The sequence below is a fragment of the Atractosteus spatula genome, chromosome 27, assembly GCF_055471065.1.
Source record: "Atractosteus spatula isolate fAtrSpa1 chromosome 27, fAtrSpa1.hap1, whole genome shotgun sequence".
Classification (NCBI taxonomy): domain Eukaryota; kingdom Metazoa; phylum Chordata; class Actinopteri; order Semionotiformes; family Lepisosteidae; genus Atractosteus; species Atractosteus spatula.
In genome coordinates this window covers 4,686,100-4,713,393 of record NC_142732.1, presented here as the reverse complement: position 1 = coordinate 4,713,393, position 27,294 = coordinate 4,686,100, and the positions used below count along the sequence as shown (strand labels likewise).

General features: G+C 44.1%; 1 protein-coding gene across 1 annotated transcript in view; it reads left to right on the top strand.

Moving 5' to 3' along the window:
* Positions 1-638: 638 nt before the first annotated feature.
* Positions 639-27,294, top strand: part of med13a (mediator complex subunit 13a) — a 66,549-nt gene continuing 39,893 nt past the window's right edge. Inside the window, exons 1-3 of the mRNA XM_088907144.1 lie at positions 639-1,361; positions 12,645-12,879; positions 22,788-22,956. Of these exons, the coding sequence (XP_088763270.1) occupies positions 1,296-1,361; positions 12,645-12,879; positions 22,788-22,956 (470 nt within the window). The 5' untranslated portion in view covers positions 639-1,295. The remainder of the gene's footprint in view (positions 1,362-12,644; positions 12,880-22,787; positions 22,957-27,294) is intronic.

Sequence of the window (27,294 nt, the reverse complement as noted above, 5' to 3'; positions counted from 1 at the left end):
GGGGGTGTAAAAAAAAGTAGTTTATTGCAATCCATTTGATGTCAGGAAGAGCCTAGTATTTCATCACCACAACTGAAAGCAAAAAAAAGCAACCAAATGCATTATAACAACAACAACAATAATAATAATAATTATTATTATTAGTTCAAGCAGAATGTTGGGTCAGCATGCATTGGCTCCAAAGGAACAAGAAAAGGTTTACTCCATGCTGAAAAGAGAAGAAAAGAAGAAGACTCCCGAAGAAGACTCCACAGCCGAAACGTTGTGTTTCTTTTTTTTCTCTTTTCAGCATTTTTCTTTTTCTAATTCTTATTATTATTCGCGTCTCACCACTGACGCCTGTCAGAGCCCCCCCGCAGCTGCGAATGAACCGATTTTTATTTTACTACCAAAAACAACAACAACAACAATAATAATACATACACACGCACACGCACGCACAGAGTACACAGGTATATAAATAACCGCGGCAGTGCGCTGTCGGCGCGCTAGGGGGCGCAGCGCCCGGGACGGCGAGCTGAGGGGTCCAAACCGGCGGCTCAGCAGCGCCGCTCTCTCGCGCCTAGCGGCCGGGCCCGTCACTTCCAGTCTTGTTACAGCCCGCATGACCACGAGCCAGCCAATCGGCGCCGGGAGGCAGAGTTGTCCGTGCGGCCGCCATTAAAGAAAGGAATCCATGAATTCAAATGGAAACCAGCAGGAACAGAGACCGAAATAATGGTTAAAACGACCGAAAAAATATAGTCCTCCACCAGCCTTCGATCGTATTTTACAAGATGTTTTTCATTTTTAAACCGAATCCGGCGACGATGGAGGAATAGAGGGGCGATTTTTTTTTTAACACAGACCGTTTTAAGCAAAGGGGGAGGGGGAGAGTTGCTTTTTTTTTTGTTTTAAGAGCGTTTTCGTGCTTTTTTTTTCCCCGTTTTTTTTTTTAAAAAAAAACAACGATCGAGCCTCACTCGAGAAGCGTCTCTTTTCTTTTTTTTTTTGATATATCAAGCGGACGATATGCGGAGGTGGCGGTGCTGTTTTTAATTTACGGCGGATTATTTTTGGGAAGGGGGGAGAGAGAGAGAGAGAGTGCTGACGGAGGAGAGAATCTCATTGAGCTGTTGAATTACATTCCCCCGGCCGATTGTTTAAAACCATCCTCGGCGTGAGGTGTTTTTACGGGGGGGTGGTGGTTTTTTTTTTATATAAATCCACGCGTGTGAAGAAAAAAAAAACAACGAAATTGTTCTTTCTTTCTTGGGAACTTGAAACGATGGAGTGGTCGATCTCGATGTGAAAGGATGAGTTCTTGCTTTGTACCAAACGGAGCGAGCCTGGAAGACTGCCATTCCAACCTATTCTGTCTGGTAAGAGATTTAAAACTAAAAGCAGCCATTTTTAACTAGCTTAAAAAAAAAAAAGAAAAGGCACAGTAGCGGGGAGAGCAGGCTTGGGGGCCCTGTCGAGCACTGCAATCCAAACACCGCTGATCAATCCCTCTGTTGCATTTGCATACTGGCGAAGTTTAAGGCGAGATTAAAACGGCATTTTGCGAGGGGCTGCGCGGCGCCGTGTCGCCTCTCTCTCTCTCTCTCGGCCGTGGATGGTCTCGGCTCGCCCGCCGGTGTGCATTTTGATCGCGGCTGTCTAGTAAACAGGCAGGATCTCAGGTCGAGCAAAGTTTTTTTTTTTTTAACCCTCCTCCCCCCCCCATCTCTTCTGTCTCTGTGGCGTTTAAATGCCCCACCACCCCACTCATACCCACTCACACACTTCGGCGGAACACGGGGTCTGGGATTTCCTTCCCTGCCTCCGTTTTTGTTTTCCTTTTCCCCCCCAAAATAAATAAATAAACGTTTCGGTACGTTTGACCCGCAACCTTTCTGGTGCGCCGGTCCTGTATTTAGGAGTTACTAGCCTGGGTCCAAGCTCTGCTGGGCGAAGTGTTTTGGACGCGGCCGGGCCGTGGTGTGGGAAATAAACTGCGCCGGGTCCCGTCGGGGGCTTCATTGTTTTTCCCCCCCCATTAACTTGAGAGGAAGCTCGCCGGCCCGATGGGGTTGTTTTGCGGGGTGCTGTGTCGGGAGGTTATTTCTGATTTTTAGCCGTTAGTTTTGGTTTCATTTCTTTTGGCCAAAGGCTTGTCCTTGCTGCCGAACAGACTTGTCGTTTTTCGTTGTTTACAGCCTTCCCTGGCTTTAGAAAAAAACAATTATGGAAGTAGCTGCGTACGGGTCTTTTAACTTTTTTTTTTTCCACATACCTGGGTTTGTGGTCCGAGTCCAGCAGTGACGAGTTATGCAACTCGTTTTACTGCTGTAGCAATGCATGGTACTTTCACAGGTAGACATTTACATCGCTTAATTCTGGGGGTTTTGGGGTCACGGCTCGGATACGGATACAGGCTTTTAGAGACGTTTGGAGTCTTTGAGTTTCGGTTTCTGGTTTATTATGCAAGAGGGTTTTGTTTTGCTTTTGTGTGTGTGTGTGTGGCGTCTTCTGTCTTCTGAGATGCCCAAAGCTGACGAGATGGGGGCGATATTAAGTGTCAGAAAGTGCAACGCAGGAAAGTTTTTTTTTTTTTGGAAGTGCCTCTGGGAACTGTTATTTTTCTCGAACCCACTTGGTATCTCATTAAAACTGCATGGTTGAGATTCCTGGCTGTCCCCTGGACGTTGCTTCGCGGTGGCCCAAGTCGAGGAGTAGTTTTCCTCTTCACACATGCCCCGGGTGTGATCGTGGCCCGTGCTGTTCTCGTGTGCGAAGATCACGCGTGACAGTGGGAGCAAAAAGCGAAGGAGCTTCTTTTTTTTTAAAAAAAATAAATTAAAATCAAATCTAATTACGAGGCATTTTCAATCGGGAGAGTGGTAGGGATTGAGCCGGTACCGAATGTGCGTCTGAAATGTGAGTGATGGAGTGGTTTGGGGGGGTGTGTGTGTGTTGTAAATGCGTGGAAGGTGGGGGGGGGGGGGGGGCGTTGGATATTGATTATTCTCTCCCCCCACCCCACACACACACACACACACCGGTGGTGTCCTGATTCAGCACAGGGGGAGGAGGAAAACAAAGTTTCAGTTCCGGGGAGGAGGAGGAGGAGGCTAAGTACAAAGATATTGAACCGCAGCTGAAGGGAGAGAAAAAAAAAATTCAAAATAAAATAGACGCCGGGGCAGGTTTCCTCGATGTGAATCACTGGGCGAGATGTGTGTGGCGTCTGCCGTCGTGCTCAGGGCTGAGTCGCGATTAGCGACGCGGGGTCCCGCATTCCTGGACTGAACTGGTCCGATTAGACGACTCCCCGCAGCAGCTCCACGCTTTCGGTCGAGTCGTCGGCAGTAGGCTCACCGGCGGGTAATGGCCAGTCCTATTAAGCCAATCTACTTTTAAAGGGCATTAATCCGTCGCGCATGCAAGCGGGACTGCTCGGAAGATTGCAGGAGCCGGGGAAGACATTTTAACGCACACGGGAGGGCCGGCCGTGACAGCGCTGTTTACAGCTGTCAGAAGCCGTGAGTCACCCCGGCGCTGGCGGTAGCGGTTTGGACCAGCGCTTGCACAAGAAAAGCCATGTGATTTTCTTTCTTCTTCTGAATTTTCAAGTCCTTTTCTCCCCCCCCCAACCTTATGGCGCATAATGGCTCAAAGGTGATGAAGCGTGTTGGGTGTTGTGTGTGTGGGGGGGGGGGACACGCAAAGTGGGTCAAACTTTTTTTTTTATAGTGGTGACACGTCAGGCCAGACGGGTTGGGTTGGCATCAAAGGGCCCTTCGGTTTCCATGACGACAAAATATTGCAGCATTGAGGCAGGTGAAGCGCACATATACATCATGTCGATGAGGCGGCGGTGCGCTGTGAAGACAAATTTATGTGCGCAGGAGGGACCTTGGTCGTCATGAATAATGACCATTTCAGTGTTTCTTTTTACCCTCCTATTTGCCTAAACTTTGTATTTCCCTGGCACAGCCCGTCCAGTGTAACCCTAGAGGGACCGGTCTGCTCAAACGTTACAAAGCGCTGCGGGGGTCAGGTGACGGGCGATTGGATTACCGCAGTTGTTTGCTGGATGCGCGCGTGTTTTTCTGCTTTTGTCTGTCCTAACCCTCATGTTTGTCTCGACCATACATCACGAATGAACACTTAATCAGATCATTCGTGTTTTTTTTTGTATGGCTCGGAGGGCCTATTCCCATGCCAGAGTGCAGTGCTTATCCGGAGTTTGCAGAGAGGTCGCACCTTTTTGACTGTTTGGGGAGAGGGGAGGACAGGTGGAGAGGCTCTGCTCCGGAGGGCCGTTTCTACGCTAAGAACGGGGAGTTTAGGTGAGATGTACAGAACCCAACCCCCCCCAGCCGGAGGGGCTGAGCCCTGAAACCGGTGTTGGTTTCACGCCTGCTGCCTTTCTGCGGGGAATAATCAAGCCCAATAACATCTGAAAACCCCACCTGTTTTGTGCAGAGCACAACCCAGCCCTCGCAGGGAGAGTCGGCAGCTGGCTGTGGCTCTCCTCCTGGGACCCAGGTGAGGGATGTGAAACTGCAGGTGAGGACGAGCCAGAAATCCGAGCTGGCGCAGGGTTTAGTCCTGCCAGTTCACGGAGGCGGTTAGCTTCGCCCTCCGACCCCCGGAAAGGTTTTAGCTGGCGTCTGGCATCCTGACTCCTTGTGCTGGGATCTGCAACTTGACTTATTGTTCCGATATACGTGTGTGTTTTTTTTTAATGGGAGCCTTTTGTGCGGCAGGAAGACCGCGAGAGGGTTTGTAACCTTCCCATAAAGACACGCCAGGATTTATCTGGACCTGTCAGCTTCCGAAATGAGCCTGAAATTCATAAACTTGGGAGAGAAAATGATCTGCCTTGCGTAGATAGCGATTTCACATGCAGAAGAGAAATGGATCCTGGCTAAAAGCATTCTGACTTGAGCAGTGGCGGAGGGGCGCGGGGCACATTTGTCCTCTGTGTCTGCATTGCAACCTGGCTGCTAAACAGAGGCAACGCTGGGGTTGTGTAGGATGTGTCATCAGTTTACGTAAAATTAACCACTTTAAGGGTTTTTTCTACTCTGTCACGCAGTGGTACCAAGAAGCTTTCAAAAGGTATTGCAGATCAGCCTTCATCCTTAATTGTAGAACTGTTATTCTTAAACTTAGTAATTGTGTTGTCTTGTCATACTTCAAACAGGCTGACTTCCGTTTTTTCCCCCCTCTTTTCTTTTGACAACTGTAGCACAGATGTTGCTTGCAAATGTCAGGTGACACAGCAAACCCAACCACAAAAACGACATTATTGTTTGAACCCGGGTTGTTTGCAGGAGCTGAGTGTGGCATTTCAGGCGGGCTGTGATTTGTCAGTCACGGTCTTTTTTTTGCTCCTTTCGTTTTCCTGTGGAGTTAAATAAATGTGCACCTTCAGGAATGGAAAGAATGTCCTCCTTTTAGATGCAACCCCAGGTTCAAGAGACAGATTTCCTAAATTTGCCTTTATGGGAAATAGCATACTCCTGTTTTTTTTTTAAACAACTGATTATGGTTTTGCTTTTTTAAACTTGATCTAAGAGTTAATAGAAGCATTTAGAGAGAAGTTAGTTTACAGTGAGGCAGAATTAAGTTAACTCAGTCCTTATTTTTGAAGTCGGTACTTTTTTGCCATAATTTAAAAGTGTGATGCATTTTTTCTTTTTTCAAAGCTTATAAACATGACTGGAGAAAGTAGAAAAAACTAATTAGAAGATAATTCTCCTGCACTGCAGTGATGGAAGTAGGTTTTATGCTGTTCTGGTAACAATACACAGGCCAGTTTCCAATGTACTTTATTTTAAAAAGTTGTTGCTTTACAATATATGCAGAAATCTGCAGTTTTTAAGCAGTTTCGTAACAGTCCACCAGTGCTGTGTGAGTAATCATTTGTTGCTTCCTGTATTCCACAAGTGCATAGGATTTTTAATGCTGACCTTTTACTGGTAATGAAATTAGCAACAAAAAATGAAACACTTTGATACAAAGGCCAGTGTGGCAGGACTGGAGGAATACACTGTAGTTAGACTGACAACTTGACTCAGAAGGTCACTTTACTCAGTTATAAGCTTGACTGTCGTACCTGGAAAAATACTTGACAGTGTTGTATTGGTAATATTTGCAATACTTGATAGTTGAGAAGCAATGTTCAGTATCGCACATTGTGATCATCCTGAAACCTCCACACTTCCCTTAAAATGCAGAATGGTAAAGTGCTTCGCTGATTTCTCACCAAGACTTCCGACTTAACTTGCACTGAGTGAAGGATCTCGGTGTCTAAACTTAAAACCGACAACCTGGTGTTTTCCATAATACACGAGCGCTCGGGGTTTTCTAAAAGACTGAACCTTTTGGACGTTGACGTTTCTGGCAGCGTTATCATAGTTCAGCTGTTTGTGGTGAAGTGTCACACTGGTGGTGATAAGGCTGTTCAGCAGTGTAATATGCCAGGTCATTGGACATAACAGGTTGTTGCTTGAGGTCCAGGGCAAGACATGCCGTGAATCTAGGGAAGTGCAGGGCTTTTTGGTTTGTTTTTGCCCGATTTTGGCCTTCTTGTCTCATGCGCACGGTGCACTGTCTCCTGTTATTTTTTGAGCTCACAAAAGGCCTCATTCAGAATCTCCCGAGAGTTGTCGCCTACAGTGATTCTCACAGTTGTCCTTTGACGTTGTACAGAGAAGCCTGACAGCTTCTTGTGCAGCAGTGGAGCAGCAGGCTGCTTAGTTTCCTTCAGAACAGATGAGATTGCAGAGTCTAAGTGCATTGTGCGAAGGTAGGAATCAGTTTCGTCTTCTGGAGGTGATTTTTGTCATCAAAGCTTGAGCACATTTTCTATTGCAGTATGTTGCGAGTTCTCTGACGGAGGGAATTCCTGATAAAATGACACCTAAATAAAAATGGTAAGACAGCTGATGGTGAGTCTGGTTTGTACAGGTTCATTTAGGCAGTGGGATTGAATTTTCCTCTCAGTCACCCATAAATCTCATAGACCGCCTTTTCCTGAGCTGTTTTTGATAACCCTTGTTTTCAGCCCAGAAAATCTGTTTATCACATTCTAGAAAATAAGAGGGGTTACAAAAGTAGTTTCCACTTGTTTTCTCTGGTTTGTGGCTCATTCTTGATTCTGAAGGAGTGGACTCGGTTGACTTTCTCAGTGCCTTTGCAGATTTTGAATACTTGAAGCATGCCCCTTGTAATCTATTCTGTTCAAGACTAAAGAGATTATTTTTTTCTTAGTGACATCACTAGGTAGAGTTTTCAGTGCCTATAAGAACCACATAGATATATTTCCAGTCATTGATGCAGCGTTGCCCAGCAATATCATAATTTAGTGCCATTCTGAGTGAATATCAGTGCATATGTGAATCTACATTATAGTTTCACAGTGCTCAGAAAAGATTTTTTAATATGTGTACTGAACACCGAAAGAGACCTAACTTTCATAAGTGTGACAAATTCACAAAATTAAGTTAAGGTAAATGAGAAATTAGTTAGTAATGGGTGCGCTGACATTTTATTGAATAAGTATAGAATTTGAAAAAAAAAATAACCCTGAAACCTAATGTCGTCATGGTTTGTGGAATGTAAAAGTCCCAGGCTGTGCCCACAGTTGGAAGCAGTCTGACACATGCTTTGCACCAGGTTGCAGATGTGCTCTTGTGGGATTTGATCCCATTCCACAGCTTGGATGAGCATGTGCCTGCTTGCGGCTGTCTGAGCCCTGGATGTCACGTGTCGCCCCTGCTCATCTCGCTCGTGTTCGGTGGGGCTCGGGTCTGGCAAGGAGAGGATCCACCACATGATTGTCGCCTTCCCATCTCTCTTAAGAACACTGTCCTAGCTCTGCCATCATAACTACATGTGTCGTCCTGCTGTCCTTCTGGCAGCGTGTTGTGACATGAGGATGAGCTCAGCCAGAAGGGCAGCAATTGAGACCGACAGCCTAAATCAGCGTGGTGTTTGGTAGCCAGGTTACTGCAAGTAAAGTTCTGTAGTGAGTGGATGCCCAAATCATGACACATGGACCTCACCAGTTATAGACCTTTTGTGCACAAGAGAGCATGTTTGTGCCACACTTACTTACCTGCACGTGGGAGGTATGTACATTTTGCCTTGTTGCAAAGAAAATGACAAGTTCCTATGCTGGGGAGTCGGTCTGAGGTGCTAATCCAGTATACCAGGGGCACAGAGGCATTGTTCTTTTGATTCTTGAGGCATTTTGGTTCCTAACTGTTTGTTTCCATGTTGATTTTCATCAAGTGAGACATTCAACAGGTTAAATCCCCTCATCTGTCCCTGTTTAACTCTCATGAGTGACATGATGTTTATGACTGTCACTGGAGTGTGTCATGGCCAGTCATGCATGCCCAGTTAATCAAAATGACCCTACAAACTTTTACTTTACCCACAGTCTTTCTAATTTATTTCTCTGAAACAGACAAAAATAGCATTAAAATTCTTGTCATGCTCAGTAAGTGACATAGGGAATTGTTTGAAATTGCATTAATTGGTGATGTGGTAAACGCACTTTGTTTGAAAACAGAATGGACTTGAATGCCGTGCTACAGGGGTTTAAAGTGATTCCAAAACAATTTTTAACTTGAAAAGCATTGCTTTCAAAAAAGTCTGAAAGTTTTTAAACTTAAGTTGTTGTGCACTTGTATTTTAGTTTCATTAGGGCTGCCAGTGTCTTATTCCTTACAAAAGTATATGTAAATAATGCTGACAAGGAAAAAAAACTATAAAAGCAATTAACAGTGTACTTTGCATTTTTCATTTCAGGAATTTCACACTTAGAGCAGTGAGCCGATGATTTTTTTTCCACCCTTATTTTCACAGTTTGACTAGAAAGTGTCTTTAGGCCATGTTTGCAAAATGGTGTGTAGTCTTTGTGTAGACCCACATCCTCTTTACAATGAAGGAAACTGATACTCTTAAGAAGTGCTAGAAAACATCTGAGCTTGTTTTTCATCATTGTCTAATTTCCGAAAGACTGACAGACTTAACTGCGCTAATTATAGTTCTATGAAAGCAACACAATGCAAACAGGAAAGTGGGGGGAAAAAAATCAGGGACCTTTTTGTGAAATTGTACTAAGTAAAATTAAATACAAATGATGATGATCAGGGTACTTCACCTTGTGTATTTTATTCCAAAGAACAGTAAGGTGTTCTGATGGCTGTATTCATTTTGCTCTGGACTACATGGGATGTGTGTTTCTGTGGCTGTGCTTAACGGGTTGTCAGTGAAGACGCAGTCCAGTGAGATCTTCAGCAAGTCTGCATGTGGTGCCCAGATTTCTCCTGCAATATTGTGGCCACCAGCTCTCCAGTTGGTGCTTTCTTACTCCAGATATGGTGCAGAAACACATTTCTCACCAGCAAAGATGTTTCACTGTAGGTGTGATGTACGATTGTGCCATTTTGCCTGGATTAGCACTATTTTTAATCACACCACAAGTGTTCTTGTTCAGTATATTTCTTAATTCGAAGGAAGATAGTTGCGTAAACTGTCACATCATGCATAAAGAAGAGCTCCTGCTTGTGTATTGCACACTTAGTCATTTCAGTACCTTTCAAATGACTTTTCACAATTCTTTTCTCTTATTTCTCTTAAACAGTGGATTGTTTCAATGGGATAAAATGCCAGGAAGGAATGTTTATTGGCAAACGCTTAAATCTGAATTTCTGGTTTTCCAAAATCAGAACCACTAGCAAACATTAGTATCCTGTTTTCTCCTCTGTTCTCCACCTGTTCCCAAGACTCAACACAGCACATTTCAGTAGTTTGTAATTAGCATGTTTTGTGTCTATTGACTTGTGGACCGCTGCTACTCCTGTTTTCTTGAGCATATGTTTTGTTGCAGTTCATTTATTATATTGATTGCTGTTATGTAAAGCTGTTCTGCGTTTTTGAACTACTAAAGTTTTATGTATAGTGATCGATGCTCTCAACTTGGACAATACTGGATAGTTAAGAAAATTACCTGTAAAGCAAAAATGTAAGGCACAACATGCTGATGCATAATGAAAACAGGTCCTTTCTTTTCCAGTGACGTTTTGCATCAGTAGCTCACTGGCATAAACTGTGGTTGGCTTTTTAAATACGGAACGGCTTTGTTGATTGAGTGAATTGTTGGTCCTTCAGATGATAAAGCGCTGAGTTCTAATGATTTTAAAAAATGTTGGTATTCTAGATAAAATAGATGTCCAAGATGGGTAGATTTTGAATTGTCAAGGAGACCAAATGTGGTATTTCTGAGCTGCAGTATTGCCTGTTGCTGTTGGCATGAAAGTGGCGTGTAGCGAATTGGTGAATGAAATCATGTGCTTCAGCGATCAGCCGACCTGGAGCACAGCTCTGGGAGGTGCAGACCGCACCCCAGAAGGCAGTGGTTCACTGTGCAGAACCAGGGGCAGTCCACTCTGTTTGATCCTGCGCGAATAGTCCATGGGCGTGATAGAGATGTGAAGGATGGCGTGAGTCACTCGCTGTCCGCAGGCGAGCACAGTCTGCGGTCTCGGGGGCTGCTCTGGGGTGACCTGTGGACAGCAGGGAAATGGATGGCAGCAGAGAAGAGTGGTTGTGTCTAAATGTGTCTAATCTCACAGACCTGATTGAGGACAGTGCTTTGGGAGCATTATCCTGGCTGTTGAGTAATTCGACACAGCCAGCAGGGTGGCGGAAGCACATTGTTTGGAAGAATATTTAAAAAAGCTTTTTGGTACAGACTGAGTTCAACTTTAGTTGTCCAGCGAAAGGCTAACCTTGAGCCAGCAGGTTTTGCATTACCACAGCTCAATCCAGCTGTGTTCGTTTTCCAGGAGGATAATGTAAGAACAGTAGCAGGCTAGGAAGCAGTGTGAAGGTGTTGGGACACTTGCCAGTGTCATCAGCAGGAGGGCTGCAGTAGGGCATCCTACAGCGGTCTCCCCCACAGGCTGATCAGATGTGTGTCAACACTACCAGGCTTGTGTTAATGCAGTCCGATTATGAGCACTGTGATCTCTTCGTTTTGGCAGTGCCCCATTTGGTACTGTTAACTTTACATGACTCTTTGATCTGTGTTTTGTTCCTCACTTTTTGGGGATTTTGTTGAAATGCGTTAGACCTGAGTGGTGTTTCTTCTATGCATCAGTCTACGTTGTAACGCAGTTGGTTGTGCTGTAGAAGGGTAGAGGCAAGCAGGGAGCGGGACTGTACTGAATTCAGAGAGAAACTCTGATCTGAAAATCCTTATACCCGCTTTCGTGACTGTGGAAAGTCCGTGGTCTTGTAAGAGAAAGTCCCCACAAGACAAAAAAAATAGTCTTTTCCTTATGATGCCTGACTCATTCATTCATGAAAGAATATGCTTTTCTTTGGTGGAGCTGGGAAGCTGTGCTTGAATGAGTTTTTTTGAATTTGTGCTGATATTTTGAGACACGGGTGGTGGTGAGGTTCTTCAGATTTTTTTTTTGTACTTGGCCAGAAAGTGTTTGTTCCCACCCCCCCTCCAAGTACCCATGGTTCTTTAAATATGTTCTTGTTTTCCCTGGACTGTTTAATGTTTGCATAACTGCTTAGGAGGGGTTTGTCCTTGGTAGCAGATCTGGAACAGATCTCATTCCAGAACTGTAGTAAACAAAAGACCAGGGCCCGTGCTGTGTTTTTTTTCCCCATTGGAAGTACATGTGATTGATCTATAGCTTCGCAGCAAGTACCTTAAGGTGCACCTCGTTTTCGTAAGTCATTTTTTCTTTCTATTGCCTAGAGATGTTTCATTGTACTTCACAGAACAGTGCTCCTGTTTCCGGCGCAGACGGGTCTTACTTTTTAATTTTCCCCTGGTTGATCACTCTGACTGATGCTGGAGCTTGCAGTGTTCTTTGCTGTGGCCTCTGGCGTCTCCTGCACCCTACCCCCCCCCCCGGGTTGCGGGGTACCTAGCTGAGCTGCATGGGCACAGACTTTCTGAGAGGGGCTATACTGCAGAGACAGCGCTCTGTTGCTGTTGTGGCTTTTAGTTAACATTACGCTTTCCAGGGGGTCCGTGCTGATGTTAGTATTTTCATCCCAGCAGTTTGTTCGTATCATCACAAGGGCTGCTGGTGGACTAGGACTTATCGCCACTAGCACGTAATTTGACACAACCCATCCAGCTATTGTCCTCAGTTTATGCTTGTATTAACTGGGCTTGTCGTCGCAAGGATATGTAGTCGTACTTCAGCATTGTCAAGAATCTGCCCCATGTGAGGATGAGTGTTGCACGCAAACCTTCTGTTTTTCCCCAGCTGTGTTAACTTTTTCATTTTTTTTTACGTTGCTGCGCGTTTCTTTAGGTTTTCCTCTTCTAGGCTTTCCAAGTGATCTGCTTGGAAAAGCAGCTGTTAACGCAGTGCTTGTCATGTTTCGGTTTTGTGTTTTGGCATAAGAGCGCGTTAGTAAGACTGACGGAAGTAAAAAGTTAGGAAGGTTATGCTGGTTTGTTCGTGCAGGCCCTAAACGTTCATCTTCAGTGCTTCAGCGCTGAAAGAGCCAAGAGAAATGGCCGAAAACACCACCCGAGTGTTTTTTTCCTTCCTTTCCCCTTGCCAGTCCCCCAGTCTCACGAGCTGCAGACCTGACCGCTGTCCCTCCCCCTTGTCCCGCAGGCTGACCTGACTGGAATCAAATGGAAGAAGTACGTGTGGCAGGGCCCCACCTCGGCGCCCATCCTCTTCCCCGTGACGGAGGAGGACCCCATCCTCTGCAGCTTTAGCCGCTGCCTGAAGGCCGACGTGCTGAGCGTGTGGCGGCGGCACCAGACCGCGGGGCGCCGGGAGCTCTGGCTCTTCTGGTGGGGGGAGGACCCCAACTTCGCCGAGCTCATCCACCACGAGCTGACAGGTGAGTGCACTGCGCCTGGTGCGGGGGACTTCTCCGGGACGGATCGGCTTCCTTTTGAGTTTTATTCTTCTGTAGCACCTTACAGCACAGCATTCTGAAGGCACTTAAATTCTCCAGTACAAAAACAGTACAGTAGACAGAATATACAATCAAATTTGATAAAACTGAGAATGTTAATCTGTTTCTCTTTCAGCTGTTAATTGATACAAGGTAGACATTGGGAACGTGCGTTTTAAGGCAAGGTTTAAAAACATCGCGAGACGTTAAGGCTCCTGATGTGCTCCACTGGGGGCTTCGGTCATGCAGGGGGTGTGGCAGCAGACTTGTCCCTGGAGGAAGCAAGTTTTCTGGGGCTTCGAGGGATGATGGTGGATCAGGTCCTTAAAAAGATGTCGCTCAAAGGGGTGGATGTGTTGTACACATAAATTCATACCTATAATTTCAGATGTCTGGACCTGAGCTATGATTTAAAAGTATTTTTCAGCTTCTGTTTCACTGACGAGATCTCTGCTCACAGTGAGAATGACCCGATTAGCTTACATCTCAAACAGAGTCCTTAAAAATAACTGCACTGCTGCGAATCTACACATTTCTTGTTTACACCTGGAAACCTTAATATACAACTAAAAATTAATTTGCAGCCAGTAAAGTATTTTCTGGGGTTTTCCAAATACTCTACCACCTGTTTTTGCATAAAGGTTCATGAAACCAGAAAAAAACAGCAACCTACAGGTTTAGTCTGCATTTGTACTTGAGCATTTTTTTCAAATACTGCACAGTAGCAGAGATTATGTACTGTACCTTCAAATGGGCAGTTACGTGCAATGCAAACATCCATTGTCTTTTAAATTATCAGGACTGCTTGCGAATACATGAAAACATTAATTCTAAGACAAACTTCTAATAGAATGCTCTCCACGAGCATGAGAGTTTCATAAACAATTCAGGCAGCTGTTTTACTAATCTCACTGTAAACATGTTCATAATCACTCCTGGTTTCAGTGTTGGTAGATCTATCTGAAATTCAGCTCCCGAAAACCCCCCATGCAGGCCGATTGTTAAAAGTGAAACATGAATGTTTTTACTAATCTGCAGGCCGTATGGTAGTTTAATCCCTTGCTTCACCAATCCCCTCTTCAGTTCTAAATACTCCTGGGCTCCCGCTGGCCTTAGCAGGTATGATTTCTCAGTGTATTTCCAATGATTCTAATCAGGATGTCAGTGTGACTCCCACCCACGTACTTGGAAGGAGCCCACCCAGAGGTTATAGTGCTGTGTGTATCCACTTATGAATCAAACTAGCAAAGTCTTCGGTGCTTATTTAACTTATATTGGAATAAGAAAAAAATGAAAGCAGAATATTTGGAAGTATGAAATGGGAGTCTTCCAATTTCCATTTCCCGTCTTTATGCATGCACTCTCATGCACTGCTTCATATACAGCACTCCTCTATTATTGTGCATTTTACAGGAAGTGGCCAGAAAATGAAAGTTCAGAGCACAAGATCTATCATGATTTATCTGTGCGGCTGTGGAGTAATGACCCAAAGGATGATTGTCTCAAGCATGAAATATCCAAAAGGGGTAGTTTATTTTGCCAATGAAATTTGCAAAAAGATGAGTTGTGCAAGGACACCGGCGTCTCGGATGAGTCTGTTAAAGTATAAAATGGTGTGGCTCTGCCTCTAGCATTGGAGGTGCTGAATAGTCTTTAGTTCACATTGCCTGATGCGTTCTGCGGTCGCTGGGCTCTTGTTTGGGCATGAAGAGGTGTCCATGGAAATGTTTTCTTTACACCACGTTCCTCCTGCAGTGTATACGGTGCTCTGTTTTCTGTCAGTGCAGTATCTTCAGATGAGCGTTTCGAAGAATGTTGTTTTATTTTTGCAGCATAAGCTCCAGTGAGTACTGGGTCTTTTTATATTCCTAGAATAAACTAAAAATTGAAGCTGTCATTCCCTATTCATTTTAACCTAAAGGGCCACCAGTGTCATTCTTCATGCCCCAGAGATGGGAGTTTGTGAGTCTGGCTCGTGTTACAAGTTTCACCTGACGACACCAGTAGATGCAGAGATACAAGCGTGAATTTCCTGATTTGGCACAGTTGGGCTTTCTCTCTTGGCAGAGGCCCAGGTCTCAGTGCAAGGGTGTGTTTGAGTGGGAGGTGCTTCCAGGAAAAAATTCACCAGCTCTTCATGAGCTGTCTGGTCTCAACTTTGGATACTATCACTATTCGGTTGTAAACTATTCGGGTTTGCTACTCTTTTAAGGAGACCTTGTACGCATTAGATCCATTCCTTAAAAGTACCGACCACGCATTATTCATGAATTAAAATCCATATAGGATGTTGATTTGAGTTTTTTTAAGTGAAACTGCTTTGTTTCTTGCTTAGTTTGCTGATGCTAGTGTGCTGATTGCTTATTGCACAGAGGTTAAGTAGGTAATGTTCATTGTTGATCCACATTTATCATCAATAGGAGATTAAGTAGTGTGTGTGGCCACCTCTGGATACACTACAAGCTGTAGTGTACTGTAAGGTACTTCAGGTTGCAGTTGCTGTCTGATGGCCCCATTTCCTCTGAAGGGATTTTAATAAGCACATGTCTGGTCACTGGTGTTTGCATCCAAGGTGCCGCAAAACATTCTGGTTTATCCCTGGAAGTGGGGCTCAAGTTGCCAAGCTGGGCCTTTTTGATATTTTGCTGCTGTGCTGAAATATGACTGATCCTTTGGCAAATGTGATTAGAGAGCAGAGGTGCTTCTGTAAATCTGAGTGAATCGCATGTTCCTCTGCACCCTTTTCAGGTTGTTGATGAACTTTAGAGGTTTGTGAGATAGTTTACATCTGTCCACCAGATAGTAATTCACTCTTATCAGACAGCTTCCTTGCTTTGTTGATGTGTATATCACAAAAAATAAAAAAACCTTTTTTCCTGTCAAATGTTTTGAGTCCTGTTAAGAAGGAATTATATTTATGTATTTTAAGGCAAAGTTGACCGCAGTCTTTTCACACCTTCAGTTGCTGGCCCCGTGCATAGAGAGACTTTTTAATACTGTACAAGCACTGAAGCTTGAAACTTGTTACACCTTGGAATTGATAAATAGAGTGGATACACTCACGTTATCAACTGCTAAGTAGAGAAAATGAGAATGTGAAACACCTTGTTTTGTGGCAAATTAGAAATGGGGCATTGCATTGTTTGTGCATAGCAGTAAACATGTCAGAATAGGGGCCTGGCAAAACCCTTTAATTTTCAGCGAGTGCCATTTCTGCAGACCAAGCTCGGACTAATCCCTTTACTCTGGAGGGGAAGGAAGAAGTGAGAGACTTCAGGGATCTTAAACACCTCATTCTTATTCAGCACTCGGGGCCTGTTTTCAGAGTGGCGGGGGGGGAGATATTTTTGTTATCCAGTGTTGGGGACTTTCTCTGTTCTTAACTGAACACTCTAAAAACCAATTTTAATCTTCCCCTGGCCAATCAGTGTTATTCAGAGCAGGCAAATGCGATTGCTAAATTAAACGGTACCCCTTGGTAGATTGTGGGTTTTCATTCTCATGCAAATGACCCAAAGCTGTGGTGTGTTCCCTATCCAGCGGCATCCAGAGTGCTGATAAATGAGTGTGTTTTGCTCAAAGCGCTACTGATCTTTGCATAGAAATTAGGGATGGAAGTCTGTCTTTGAGGGTAATTGCTCTGTGGTTCTTTTCCGCCTCCCTATGCGTTGTTGAGATCTTGGAGCTGAACTTGGCGAGATCGCGGTAAGTCTGGTCTCCTGTGGGCTTTAATGAGGCAACCTGTTTGTTTGCAGAACAACCGCAAAGCCTGGCAGGAGTGATGTGACTTCATGCGTTTTGATGCACGCTATTAAGGTGAAGTCTTGTAAAGTGTGCATCGTGTGAAGTCACGAGCCGCGTTAGGAACAGCCCTGCTTTGCTCGGAAGTCAGGTTAAGCACTGTGTTCAGACAGAAGGCAAAGGGAAGCTAGGTTTTGTTAAGTGAGGCTACACGTGTTGTGGGGGGTCTCATCTGTTTAGATCATAAGAATCTGAGAATTTATGACACGGGTAGATATGTCTACAAAATGTTTGTTGTTTTTTTTAAACTGTTCGGGCAGTTAGTTGCTGTTTAACTCCCATTTAGCACTACCCAGAAATTTTGTAAGCTTCCATTATTTCTTCCAAGGGGATCTGAGTAATCTGATCAAATTAAAGTTTTTGGTGAGCCTCTAAAATACATTCAGAATGTGCGTGCTGCATAAAGCAGTAGATTTAACTCCTTTTACTTAGGTTACACGTTCATTTTTGTAACACATTTTAAATTACCTGCAAGGAGCAAAATGTAATTGGCCATCAGTTAGCGTATTTACTGGGGGGGGGGGGTTGATTTGCCCCGTTTTAATCTGGTTTGGTTGTTTTTTGTTAATTTCAGCTATTTATAGCACTCAAGCCAGGAGCTCGGAATATCTGAAAGATCCTGCTTTCCTAGGTAATTTTGTGGTTGTGGTCATAGCAGAGAGCCCCGGCAGGAATCGTCGCACTGCTCTTTGTATTGCTTATGCAGTCCTTCATTTTCACGAGCTAAACCCACAATTGCAATCAGCCCCTGGAAAATAAGAGCCTTGTATTTGGGAGATCGGAATTCCTTCTAGGCAAGCGATCCCACAAATGGCCCCAGGCTCACAGTCCCATCTTGCGCGAGGAGTGTTGCTTCAGATCTTTCTTTTTGTAAAGAAAATCCAAAGGCCAGACACCTCCGTCTTCATTGGCGCAGATAAGTCCTGCTCATGGTTGATTACAGACGAGGCCTATTCTTTCACTGCAAATACCATTCGGCATGATTTCATTTCTTTCGGAGATTACATGTGCATGGAATGCTCAGAATTCCCAGATTCCTGCCTTCCTGGCTTCCTAGCTGTTGGATCTTGGTGACCGTTCTGATCTCCAGCATGCAGTTAAAAATATTTAGCAAACAGGAAGTGGCCTCTTACACCCATTTGTTTCGAATTTCCTTTTGAGGAGCTCACAGTAGCTTGCTTGTTCGAGGGGCACCTGTTGTGCCTGTCTTGAGCTATCCTTGTCAAGAGTAGTTTTTCGCAGGGATGAGGGGAGCTCTGGAGTTTTTCCTCAATCCGTTTGTCCATGTTGTAAAAATTTGTGTTCACATTCTAGAGAGAACCCTGGTCCCTAGCTCCTCCCAACTTTGTGTTGCCTGGGACAACTTTTCCACTGAAGGGCACTGATTATCGCCCCATTTAAGAAGGATTAAGACAATCTCTTGATTTTTCTTTTATCTCACTTTGGAAATTATACATTTTTCCTCAGCGTGTTGCTCCTGGGGGAAAAAAAACTGCGTGGAAATGTCAAGTCTGAACACCTTTTAATCATGTTTCTATTTCTGAAGTTATTTCAAAGAAATTCATTTGGAACTGTGTGATTTAAATTAGAGCTGTGCAGAATTTTCATAAAATCTTCTGAAGTTAAACAAAAGGTTGCGTGCTAGGGATTACAGCTCGTGTGAGTTTTAATTTAAAGTGATTTAAATGTCATACCTCTGCTCGGAGAGCATATCTGCACTGAAACCCAGATCGGCATTTCTCCATTTTCACTTTTTCCGAGGAATTTTCAAATTTTGGATTCTGCAAAGGCTAAACCACCATAATCCGAGTGGTTTATACCAACAGACATCTTTTCATTATTGAAATGTTTGGTCTTGCAACCTCTCCCGGTTAAAACGAAATGCCCTTCTGGCATTGTTTTAATTTGTGTCAAAATTGGCTTTTAAAATGTTTTAATTTTTTTTTTAATGGGGCTGGTCAATTGGGGATTGGTTTCCTGTTGTTTAGGAAATGAGAACGGGATCCATTTGAAGCATTAACCTAATTTATTTCTCGCTGGCGCTGCGCTGAAGCTCCTCGGATTAATCTCGGCTGCCTGTTCTCTCCGTGGCGCGTCCAGGCGTGAACGCTCGCCCCACGACGTGCTTCGGTCAGGAAATATTCACTAATTAAGAATGGAGCCTTGTGAAACGCCATCACCGCGGCTTGTGGAGAAGAGAAAGCTGTGTTGGGCCTGGCTTTATTACCTTGGCTGGAAGTATCCCCCGGAGTCCCCCAGACACTGCACTGATCACAACGCATTAATCCCGCAGTGTAAGGACTGGCTACAGCAGTAATTACATGTTGGATAGAAACCTTTGGCTGGCTGGTTTCTCCCCCTCTCCTTTCCTCACCTGTGATTCGGATGAGCTTGCGCCATCCACTCCATCGGTGCTAAGGAGCATCGTGGCGGGGGGGGGGGGGAGCAGCCATCCTGACATGGAGCATAGCTGTGGCATTACATTCCCATTTCCGAGCCATTCCAGGCAGTCGGAGCCTGAGGCACCTCAATGTTTATAGCCATCCGCCGTTCCTCTCGTAATGGGGAGTCTCGTTCCCCTGTTCTTCATAAGAGCCCTCTGAAGGTCAGTGCGTTGGTCTTGCCAATCAGAGGGAGTGTGGAAATGTGTTGCAGCGGTCAGCTGAACTTCTGAATCCCTTCTGGTTTAAGATCTGGGTGGCAATTTCATACAGTTTCCCATTTGATCTGTAAGCATTCTGTCTACTTGGGGAAGGCAACAGAACAGTAAGAACTCTGTAGTGAAATGAACTTTGCACACAGTGATGAGCTGTAAGAATTACATTAAGCATTTCAATGTCTTGTTTTCACTCCAGGCAGTCTTGGAGTCCAAAAGCAATAATGACATTTGATTGTTGCCTTTTATTGATAGTCTTCCTAGTCTAAAGGTGTTTCTTTTTTGGTCATATGCCAAGACAAATTGCTGATAACATATATGGATTTTTAAAAATCATATTCAAAAAGTCCATTTTCCCCTTTTTTATCACTGCAACATTCTGTCCTATAGTATTTGGTGCTCTCTTGTACATCATCTGTTATGTTGTTTTTTTTAATGTGAATTAAGCAAAAGCCACCTTCAAGTACTAGAGAGAGGAAAAAAAAATCCATCTTGTTTACTTAGCATCACCATCGAGCTCCAAATTAAAATGCAGTGTGGTATCAGCAGTAGCTGCCCAGGTCTGCTTTAACAGACGTCTACAACTGATTAACACATCTGTCTTCAGCGATCAGGGCCCGAGACTGCATCCTCCCGTCTCCAGCGCAGACGAAACGAGAATCTCCACCATTAATCAGACAGTCTTCCTTTTCGGCTCTAGGCAAGGGACAAGAAATTCTGGGCAAACCCGCAGCGCATTGCTCAAGTCATTTTCGTTGCTTACAAAAACCCAACTGCTGCCTTGTGTTAACATGGCTTCAGAGTTATGGGGCATGAAGCCCTAGGTGTGGAGCAGCTGGCTAAAGAAGTGTTTCCACTTTTGAAGCCACAGCATCTCTGACACAAGGTCGTTAGGAGCTTTTGATGCAAAACAGACGTAAATTAAAAAAAAAGCAAGTAGGCTACGAACCAGACGTGGTCATCTTGATGGCTGTTTATGCAAAATCTTAAACTTTCCTGTCATTTTTTTTAAACCCTCTTAAAACTCTGGTCTCACCAAAACAATGTTAAATAATCCTTCACTGCTGTCCTCCACCCTAGTTCCCTTTTGTTTCTGTGCTTCAGCATGAAAAAACCCTACAAGCCTGTTTTCTTAACTATTTTATTACTGCACTGGGGAATCTTAATGATGGATTCTTGTTGAAATCGAGCCCACCATGGAGTTTCCTGCTAGGGCAGCTAATGTTTTAAGTGACAAGGGGTCCGTGTTTTGCTTTCTCTCTTCCTGACTCTAGATCTCAACATTTCCTTTTCAGTGGATCCTTCTTTTGCCTCCAAACAACTTAGTAGGTGAAGTCACCTGGCTGTCGATCAGCTTGGATGATGTAATTATTTCTATTCTTTCGGTTCAAAGACTGCTATTGTGTTATAACAGGCAGCAGTAAGGCTGCAGCAGAAACACCACCACCCCTTATACAAGTGTTTCTTCAGGTGTACTTGTGGCTTTATGATGGCTCTGTCTAAGTACCTATCCAATTAGGAAGATTACAGGATGTGTATTGTCCAGAACTAAAATCTGACTTCAATAGAACAATATTTAGTAGTGAAATAACTGAAAGCTAGAAAAAATATTTTCCTTCTTTTCTAAAAGCATGATGATCGACGGGTTTCTAATTAGGCTGTCATTGTCCAGGGATTAGTGGATTTGCCAGACGTTGTGCTAGGTGCACAGATGTAGATTGCCGAACAAGGTTTAGGAATTGTCTGCCTCTCCCTCCAGGGTATAAATTCTGAACCTTTTGGTTCTGTAATGGTAGTTTATTCCTACCCATGAGAGCTAGATGAGAAATACAGGTAGCTTGAAAACAATGATTTCACAGTCTCTGAAACATGCAGGAGTTGTTGTGCTGTGAGTTGCAGTGACATGGCATCAGTGTTGTGATCTGTGATTACAGCTTTGCACAGTGACCCTATTATTGCCTTTTAAATATAGAAGAATTTGCTAAGAGGAAAAGCACATGTGCTTAAAGTTTTAGTTTTTTTCTCTTTATTCTGTAATGTACAGTACGTTTTTCCATTCCTGCTCTGGTAAACTGTTATTCTTTGGCCACGCTAAAGCATACCACATCTGGTCAGAAATGTTTTTCACACCACATTTAAGAAGTGTTATTACACTGATGGGGAAAAGACTGTTGAAGCACATGAGCAGACTTAGCAGTCTACCCAAACGATCAAAATAGGGACTGATTCTATTATCACAACAGAGGATAGTATAACAGGCTATAAAAAGCTTCCTGTACTACATGCAGCTCTATCTTATTACTCTAAATATTAATGATCAGTTCAAATCAAGCAAATAAATCTGTTTTTGGCTTTGTACCAAAACAAAAGGGCGGATTGTGGTTGGAATGGGTTGCCTTTTAATTTGATGCTGGAAAGTCCAAGTGCTCGGCTCCCTGGTTAATATTTCTTGAGCTGCGCTGCTGTCTTTGTGGCAGCCGTTGAGCTTCCCAGATTACAGGGCTGACCTCCCACAGGGCGTGCTCTCTCATTTGTGCCTGTTTACAAGGTTTCACAGCCCCGAGCTTCTCGAATGTGGCTGTTAATAGCGCTGGGAGCCCGAGTCGAAACAGCTGGCCAGCGCTGCAGCCCCTCCGCAGTTTCTGTCCGGAGAAAGAAAAGTTTCGGAGGCTGTAGAAACACATTGACTTAGAGGACCAAAGCTCGTTTGATATGCAGATTTTATGGTTTGAGTGAAGAGAGCTCATTAACATTTGTGTAGGTCTGTGTGAGTGGTTGAAACTGATGGCAGTGAGGAGTGCTAGTGTTGCTTTTGTCTAATGTGCAGATCGAAGGGGTTAAGATGCTGTTTGCTCTTGTAGGAATTTTGTGAACAATGAAAAATATCAGTGGGTTCCTGCCCCTGGTACTGTTCACTTCAGTGCAAGGTTCTGGCCTTTAATAGAAATGTTTTTGTATTGTAGCCCTTTGGACACAATTTGCTGTATTTTCACATGTGAGCAACATGCGTATGTTAATTTCAAAAGCACTTGGCCCAGACTTCCACATAGAAATTGTATCAGCACTGTTTCCACACCTTTTCAGTGGGTTGTCATAGATAATTGGCTGCTAAATTACTGGAGTGTTATTTTATGGCTGTAGTGAATGAAGTGTAATGCTTAAGGATAGGTGCAGGGGATTGGTGCTGAGGAATTCCTGGGAAGAAGTGACCGGACATGCCTCTCCTGCAGAGCGAGAGGAACATTCTTCGTACCTGCCGGTGTTTTGGGGAAACACAGGGGCTGATCGGTGCCATGCTCCCTGTGCCAAGCCCAGCGCCTCCTGGGGAGCCCAGTTGAGATGCGCCCAGCCTGCGTGTCCTGCCACGGTGAAATACAGCCTGTGTCTCTTGCAGGGGAGGAGGACGGGGTGTGGGAGAGCGGGCTGTCCTACGAGTGCCGCACGCTGCTCTTCAAGGCCATCCACAACCTGCTGGAGCGCTGCCTGATGAACCGCAGCTTCGTGCGCATCGGCAAGTGGTTCGTCAAGCCCTACGAGAAGGACGAGAAGCCCATCAACAAGAGGTAAGGCTGCCGGACGGGCACTTCACCCGCGTGAGACACGGCGGTCAGATCGGAGCCCTTACCCTCTCTAATCTCTCCCGCCAACAAACAAGCCACTGAGTTCATCACTTGTCATTAAAGTTGTGATTTCATCTGGGGGATTAAGCTTAGCTGCCTTTTCGCTTTGTCCTTCGGAGTTTTTGTTGTTGTTGTTGTTGTTGTTAATGCCGTCGGAACTAAGACTACACATTTTCAGCACGTTTGTTTTTGGTGTCAGTCTTGCTTTGATGTGGAGGAGATGGGATTTAGGAGATATCTTGTCCAGGCTAAGACCTGGCTGTGAGGAGTTCACAGTTTAATATCCGCCTGATCCACACGGCACAGAGGTCATTAGAATTACATCGGCCTTCTTGTTTTAAATTCCAACTCTAGACATGCTACGCATGTTGACATTTTAGCTCGTGGCAGACATGGACAGCAGTGTTCTGTGAACTGGAATATTTGTAGTTGTCATGCAGCAACTGTAGGTGGTACAGAACTGCAGGTGGTCATGTTTAACAAATTCTGAAATTAAAAGGGTGTAATCAGCTGTAGCTGATCATTTTCTGAATATTATTTTTGCACAAAACAGAAAATTGGCTACAGATACGCTACATTGTCATCCACCATGCAGGCTGCAGAAATCCTCATTTTCATTGATGGTTGCTCTGTAGCAAGTTATCACTGTGTAGGTATGTCCTTCAAAAGTAGACTTATTGAGATAAATAATTTTTCTGGCATGGGGACCAATCCTGTTTTCTAATTTATAAATTACTGAATTTTCATTGCCCCTCAACCCTTGCCATTTTATTTTGCAAGTTTATTACTAAGAGGTCACCTATCTTGTAGGCAGGATTTACTGTCTGTGCGCGTGACAAGGAGCTGAGACTGAGGTGAAGGAGAACTAAGGGCTGCTGTCTTAAGCCCTGCAGTTGAATGACCTAGCCAGGTATTGTGCATTTGTAATGTATTGTTGGAAAACCCACATCTTTGTTTTTAACGGGTTGTGACCCAGGCTGGTGCTGTTTATAGCCCTGTAAGCAGAAGTCGGGGTGAGGGATATGGTGTGGAGCTCTGTAAGGGAGAAATGGAAAGAGGTGAAATCAGGGAGACATTTTTCAGCTTGTTCTACGTGAGGCCAGCAATACACATTGCTGTTTTTAATAAGTTTAGGATTTTAACCATCGGTGGTCTAAAACCTGGCCGAGCAGTGGAAGCATGGCCTGATAACCACTGTAGTTCTGTTCTTTGAGGCGGAGAGACAGGGTGGAATCCACCTTCACTTTGCATCAATTCAGAACGGACTCAGGATCACCTAATCAAAGTCGAACTTCAAGTCGTTCATAAGGAGGCACTGTACTGTTTCTGAACTATTTTTTACTTCCTAAATGTGATTTATTCTTCCAGTGTGTAAGCAGTGATTGTCATTTAAAGGCTGTTGCAGGCCTTGCTGTCAGGCCTAAGCTGTACATCACTGGAAATCCTGTTCTTGTTAGCGTTGTCCGGGATGAATTTTGTCTGCCTAATATTTGAAGTGAGCTTTCATTCCCTGAATACGTCACTGTTTTAGACTTTAGACCTTGGAATGCTCTTGATTCGGCATGGTTCTGACAGGGAAGAAATTGCTAACACCTTAGTACAGTATTACGTTTCAGTCACTCCTTTTGTTTTTTTTTTGACATTGCATAGATGTTCACTGTGAAAAGAACAGTAACAATTTCTTATGATGAGTCATTTTCTCACAGGACAAGAAATTGAATGGGTGTGAAGGCTAACGCCGAGAGACTGTGTATTCACAGGCAAAAATCATTTAGTGACAGACGAAAAATGTCTTAAAAAATTGACTGTAACAAGGTCTGTGGGAGACTCTCTATAACGCTGGCACAGTAGCAGGGACTGTATGAGCCTATGTAGCGCTGTCAGTTGAGCAAGGGGCTTTGCCACCATTGATACTTTGCACCCTGCCCTTTTTTAGAGACCAGTACATTTTGAGGATTGTTGTTGTGGTCCTGAAAACCTAAAGGTTACAAGCTAGCGGGTGCTGTGTGGCCCATCCCACCCGCTGTCTGAGTGGTCCGTCCAGAGCAGCCTCAGGCCTGACTCGAAGACCAAGAAGCAGGATCAGAATCGCCGGTCTCGATGGCACTTGTTCATGATGAGAGAATACTGTATGCTGATGCTGCCTCTGATCTCCCAGGGTCATTCAAGTTGAAGTTAAGCTTCATTTTCACGTCTTAATCACCGAAAACGTGCCATAAAGTTTAATGAGGTGTTAATGGGACCCAAAACACTGAATTTCCGGTGTTTGAAAAGGAAAAGGCTTTTGAATCATTTAGCGCATCTTAACAGTAGCCGTCTTTTACAATTGTGCAGAATATGTACAGAAATATGTATAGGATGGGAAATAAAAACACTGAGAATGAATTTGGACGGGAAGAAAAACATGCTTTACATCTTTATTAAGGACAGATTGACCGTAACTTCATTTTGTTACTACTATGCTTAAGATGTATTTCCAGTTTCATATACAACAAACTTTTTGGCTGCAGGATTATACATCTGTTTTTTAAAGCTGCCAAACGCAAAGGTTGAGAAGAAGGGTTTTCCCTGGTCCACCTGCTGTGCAGGGCTTGAATCGGCCCAGTGCTGCGGTTGGCTACTCCGTGCAGCGCGTTTTCACTGCTGAGTCAGTGGGGTTTTCTCCGTGGAATCGTCTCCAGAGATGTGCCACTGTATTTAAAGGAGTGTCCTGGGGGAGAGTGAGCAAACAGGGTTACAGCACGCATCATTCATCATACATCACACAGGTTACATCATGGTGTGAATGCACAGCACTCTTCTGTCCGCACCCGAATGGCATTAAAGCCCACAGAGTGGAAAAAGTGCTGATTAGGGGACACAAACTTAGACTTGCACGGGCAATATCTGCACAGGCAGGTTAGATCATGAAAACGTGTTTCTAGAACTAGGACACAAAGCTAATGGAGTTTTACTAGCCATTTCCTCTTTTTAAACACTCAATTACACATTCTTCCTTTAAATTGTGACTCCCAACAGGTATCTCTTAAAATGGACACAAGCCTGTTAATTACCAGATGGTCGCATGCGATTTTAGTTTTTTTTCCAGTTCGGGGTTCAGAATCAACAACTACAACCAACCCTTTTTTTCCCCACTGAATTAAATTGCGTCAGTGCTTTTTTTTTTTGTTATCTCGGTGCTATGCCTGAAAGGTGAGAGACCGTTAGCGGGTACTACATATCGCAGAAGTCTGCTAACCTCATTCCCAAGCTTAAAAGGGTTTTCTAAGCTTTATTATAAGCTGGCTTTTTAAGCAACAACGTGTTAAAGCTCAGCTGATACAGATTCCAGTAGAGAGAATTCCAACAGGGGCGGTTGCTGATCAGATTTCATCAGCATTGTGGCAACTGTCATACGTGATAAGAGAAATCGCTTTGACCCGATTTTCCAGCCAAGTTTATTCAGAATGTTCTGTGATGTATTTAGGTTATTCTGTCATTGGGAAAACATATGCATCCACTCAAACAGCAGCCATTCTGGCCTTGTAATTAACACATTTTTGATAAAATGTTTTAAGTATCTGCCAATGGTAAATTTAAAAGAAACTTGAGAACGGTGATATAGAGACTTATTTACAGGGGAAAAGGTTGTGTTTACTTGTCACATTTCAAACCCTGTAAACTGAAGAATGTTAATAGTTCTGACTCGAATTTTGCACATCTTACACGGCTCATACATGCTGAGGTGACAACCGGGGATTTTAAAAGCAGCTGGTTCTTAAAATGTTTTTTGTTTGATTATAGAAGTGCACATCCCAGTTTTTTTGCTGTTGTATTTTTTTAACACGTGCCAGAACTTCCTAAAACAAGAAGCACAAAACCTGTGCTGGAGAACCACTGCAAAGCTGCTGATTTGTCAACAAAGGGTGTGGTGTAAAGAGACTTGTTGGAAAGACACTTAAAGCAGTTAACGAGCAGCTTTCGAGGAAAGTAGATTTATAACAGTGGAGACTTTAGAGACTTGCTCTGCTAGAGCCTTGCTGCTTCACGGGCAACCTGTGCTAATAGGCACATGAGGCCTCTTCCATCCTCATGGGTTTCCAGCTTTTACTATCCATTCTCCTGGTTGCGGCTGTGTTAGTGGATAATGATAGTGCTGATATGCCCTGAAGGATACCTGTGGTCCTTAACTTGGGATGTCACTGGGGACCACCCAAATACAAAGTGATGTAGTGTACCATTGTGCAAGTGCAGCCAAGTGCAGTGACATTTCACCAGTAGGAGCACTGGTGAAGCATAGCA